The 3817-nt window shown below is 48.3% G+C and overlaps 1 protein-coding gene across 1 annotated transcript in view; it reads right to left on the reverse strand.

Annotated features, from left to right (window-relative positions):
* Positions 1-2229, reverse strand: part of ACTR1B (ARP1 actin-related protein 1 homolog B, centractin beta (yeast)) — a 22517-nt gene extending 20288 nt beyond the window's left edge. Inside the window, exon 1 of the mRNA XM_011956650.1 lies at positions 2029-2229. Within this exon, the coding sequence (XP_011812040.1) occupies positions 2029-2229 (201 nt within the window). The remainder of the gene's footprint in view (positions 1-2028) is intronic.
* Positions 2230-3817: the final 1588 nt, after the last annotated feature.

The raw sequence follows: 3817 nt of genomic DNA on the forward strand, positions 1-3817 counted from the left end.
TTTTTAGTAGAGACGGGGTTTCACCGTGTTAGCCAGGATGGTCTCGATCTCCTGACCGCAAGTGATCCGCCCGCCTCGGCCTCCCAAAGTGCTGGGATTACAGGCGTGAGCCACCGCGCCCGGCCTGAAGATGATTGTCTTATAACAACCTATGTAACCCTTTTCATTTTTCCTTTAAAAAATGTCTTCCTTTACCTCCTGGAACACATCCATTCCCATTGCTTATTCCCATCACAATGCCTGTTCCGGAATAAACATCATTGTTTTTTCAGAGAGAGAGTCCATTGCTTCACTGCAGTCTCACCAATCTCCTGTCCCCAGGGCACTCCCACCCCTGGGTGATCAACCAGGTTACACTTTCAGCATTTTCAAACTCAGGGTGGAGATTTTAGACCCTCTTGAACCTCCAGGTTTCCTCTTTGCAAAGGCCAGCAGCAGAAGCAAAAGACATGGAGCCCGGGTGAGCGTTTTATTTTTCTATTTACTGGTCATTTGGAATTTGGACATTTTCTGCCCTCCAGTTATGGTGAGGGTGTGGGTTTTGTGTTGTTTTATATATTCTTTTTGTTATTTTTTGTTCTGGATTTTGTTTTCGTTTTGGAAGGTATTTTAGAGAAATGAGATTTCTGCAGCTACCATGACCTGCTGTTGCAGATTACGTGGTGCTCCTTCTTCTTCATTTGTTGAAGTCCCAGACACCCTGCCGAACCTGAGAATGTGACTGTATTTGGAGATAGGGTCTTTACAGAGGAAATCAAGTTAAAATGAAGTAACTGGGGCAGGCCCTAATCTGATGTAATCCTGTGTTCTTAGAAGAGGAAACGTGGACTCAGGTGTGTATGGAGGGAAGATGGCGTGCAAGCCCAGGGAGAAGATGGCCATCTGAGCCCACGTCCTGGAACAGGGACTTCCCTCACAGCCTCAGAAAAAACCAGCCCTGCCGACGTCTTGATCTCAGACCTCCAGCCTCCAGAACTGGGAGACGCTTCAGTCGGCTCCTACACAACATAGGGTTGAATTGTGCGGGTCCACTTCCGTGCAGATTATTTTATTTTTTCTTTTTTGAGACAGAGTCTCACACTGTCGCTCAGGCTGGAGGGTAGTGGTGTGATTTTGGCTCACTGTAGCTTCCACCTCCCAGGTGCCAGTGATTCTCCTGCCTCTGCCTCCCAAGTAGCTGGGACTATGGACACTTGCCACCACACCTGGCTAATGTTTGTGTTTTTAGTAGAGAAGGTCAGGCCGTGTTGGTCAGGCTTGTCTTGAACTCCTGACCCCAAGTGATCTGTCTGCCTCGGCCTCCCAGATTGCTGGGATTACAGGCGTGAACCCCCGTTCCTGGCCCTATATAACTCTTTGTGCGAGTTTTTACCGCTAAAAGATATCTGCCGTGTCAGCTATGGAGTACACACTGTGAGAACATGAAGCCTCGGGCAGGGCTGGCTACACAATTTGTGGGACCCAGTACAAAATGAACATGGAAAAAAACTAGAAAAAAGCTTTTCCTTTGAAAACAGTTTAATACTTATAAAATATAATAGAGGGAAATAGTTACACATTAACAAAATGGGCGTATCACTTGGTCTGTGCTATTTTGGTGTTATAATTTTACCTAATACAATAAATAGCAACACTTTGTTAGTGAGACGGGGTTCCACCATGTTGGCCAGGCTGGTCTGGAACTGCTGACCTCAGGTGATGCACCTGCCTCAGCCTTCCAAAGTGCTGGGATTACAGGTGTGAGCCTCCGCACCCGCCCGGCTGTGATGTCTTGATTGATCACAGGATTTTTCTGGCTATTCTAACTACTTCCAATTGGCTTCAGCCAATTTAGTTGAGCTTTTGTCACTTGTGACTTAAAAGTCCTGGTTAATATCCTGTTGCCCTCAGGACATGCGGGATGGAGGAAGGCACCAGGGAGCCGAGGGAAGTGAGAGGAGAGGCAGTCACTTCAGGGCCACCAGCATGGCTCCTGTCACTGTCCACAGACACAGGCCCTTCCCCTTCTCACGGGCAAGCAGGCCCCACCTCACTTCCGGGTGTGACTTCACAGACCGTCAGGTTCCGTGGTACCCTGGAATCCACGGCTGCTGAGTTGGAAGGGTCTTCAGAAAACTGGCTTCTCCCTGATGGTTCATGGACTAAGGCAAAGATGAGCAGAGCCGTGGCCCTCTTCTTTGTGCTCTGCTGGATCCAAGGTATATTGCTGTGGCAGCTGGAGAGAAACATGGGCCTTGCTTCAAGCCTAAGTGGGGCAGAGGAGGGCGTTCCCTCGCACAGTGGGGAGCGCAGATGCTCTACCTACTCGACCTTCTTTACGTTCCCAAATCTACCCTTCAGGGTTTATTACTTGGGAGAAGGGGGTAACTGAAAACATTTTCCTAACTTTGAAGCTATCTCAAAATTCAGAGCTCTATAGGAGGGTGGCATACATGCATATTTTAACTTTTCATTGTAAGAATTTCCAAACATATGCAAAAGTAGAAAGATTAGTATAAAGAACCACCATGTGCTGCCGGGCACGGTGGCTCACGCCTGTAATCCCAGCACTTTGGGAGGCCGAGGCGGGTGGATCACGAGGTCAGGAGATCGAGACCATCCTGGCTAACACAGTAAAACCCTGTCTCTACTAAAAATACAAAAAATTAGCCGGCCATGGTGGCGGGCACCTGTAGTCCCAGCTACTCGGGAGGCTGAGGCAGGAGAATGGCGTGAACTCGGGAGGCGGAGCTTGCAGTGAGCAGAGATTGCGCCACTGCACTCCAGCCTGGGCGACGGAAGCGAGACTCTGTCTCAAAAAAACAAAACAAAACAAAACAAAAACAGCGTTAGGCCGAGTACAGTGACTCAGTCCTGTAACCCCAGCACTTTAAGAGGCCAAGGCAGGAGGATCCCTTGAGCTCCGGAATTTGTGACAGGCGTAGGCAACAAAATGAGAGCCTGTCTGTATAAAACATTAAAAAATTAGCCATGCATGGTGGTGCGTGCCTGTGGTCCCAGCTACTAGGGAGGCTGAGGTGGGAGGATCACTTGAGCCCAAAAAGTCGAGGCTGCAGTAAGCTGTGATCACACCACTGCACTCAAGCTTGGGTAACAGAGTGGGATCCTGTCTCAAAAAAAAAAAGTAGTAATAACTTTATAGAGATATAATATATAATAAAATTCACCCTTAATTTTATTTTGCTATGTATTATTATTATTTTTGAGGCAGGGTCTCCCTCTGTCACCCAGGGCTGGAGTGCAGTGACACAATCACAGCTAATTGCAGCCTCCACCTTCCAGGCCCAAGGATCCTCCCTTCAGCCTCCCAAGTAGTTGGGACCACAGGCATGTGCCACCACACCCAGATAACTTTTTTAATTTTTGTAGAAATAGGGATCTCACTATGTTGCCCAGGCTGATCTCAAACTCCGGGGCTCAAGTGATCCTCCTACCTTGGCCTCCCAAAGTGCTGGGATTACAGGCATGAACCACCACATCTGGCCAAATTTACCCTTTAAAAAGTATCTAATTCCGTGGTTTTTATTATACTCACACAGTTGTGAAGCATCACATCACTATCTAATTTTATTTAATTTTGAATTTTTTGAGATGGAGTGTAGCTCTCTCGCCCAGGCTGGAGTGCAATGGTGCTATCTCGGCTTGCTGCAACCTCTGCTTCCCAGGTTCAAGCGATTATCCTGCCTCAGCCTCCCAAGTTGCTGGGTTTAGAGGCGCGCGCCACCATGCCCGGCCAATTTACTAAATTAGTAAATTGGCCGGACGTGGTGGCTCAAGCCTGTAATCCCAGCACTTTGGGAGGCCGAGGCGGGTGGAT

The sequence above is a fragment of the Colobus angolensis genome, unplaced genomic scaffold (assembly GCF_000951035.1).
Source record: "Colobus angolensis palliatus isolate OR3802 unplaced genomic scaffold, Cang.pa_1.0 Scaffold42, whole genome shotgun sequence".
NCBI lineage: Eukaryota > Metazoa > Chordata > Mammalia > Primates > Cercopithecidae > Colobus > Colobus angolensis.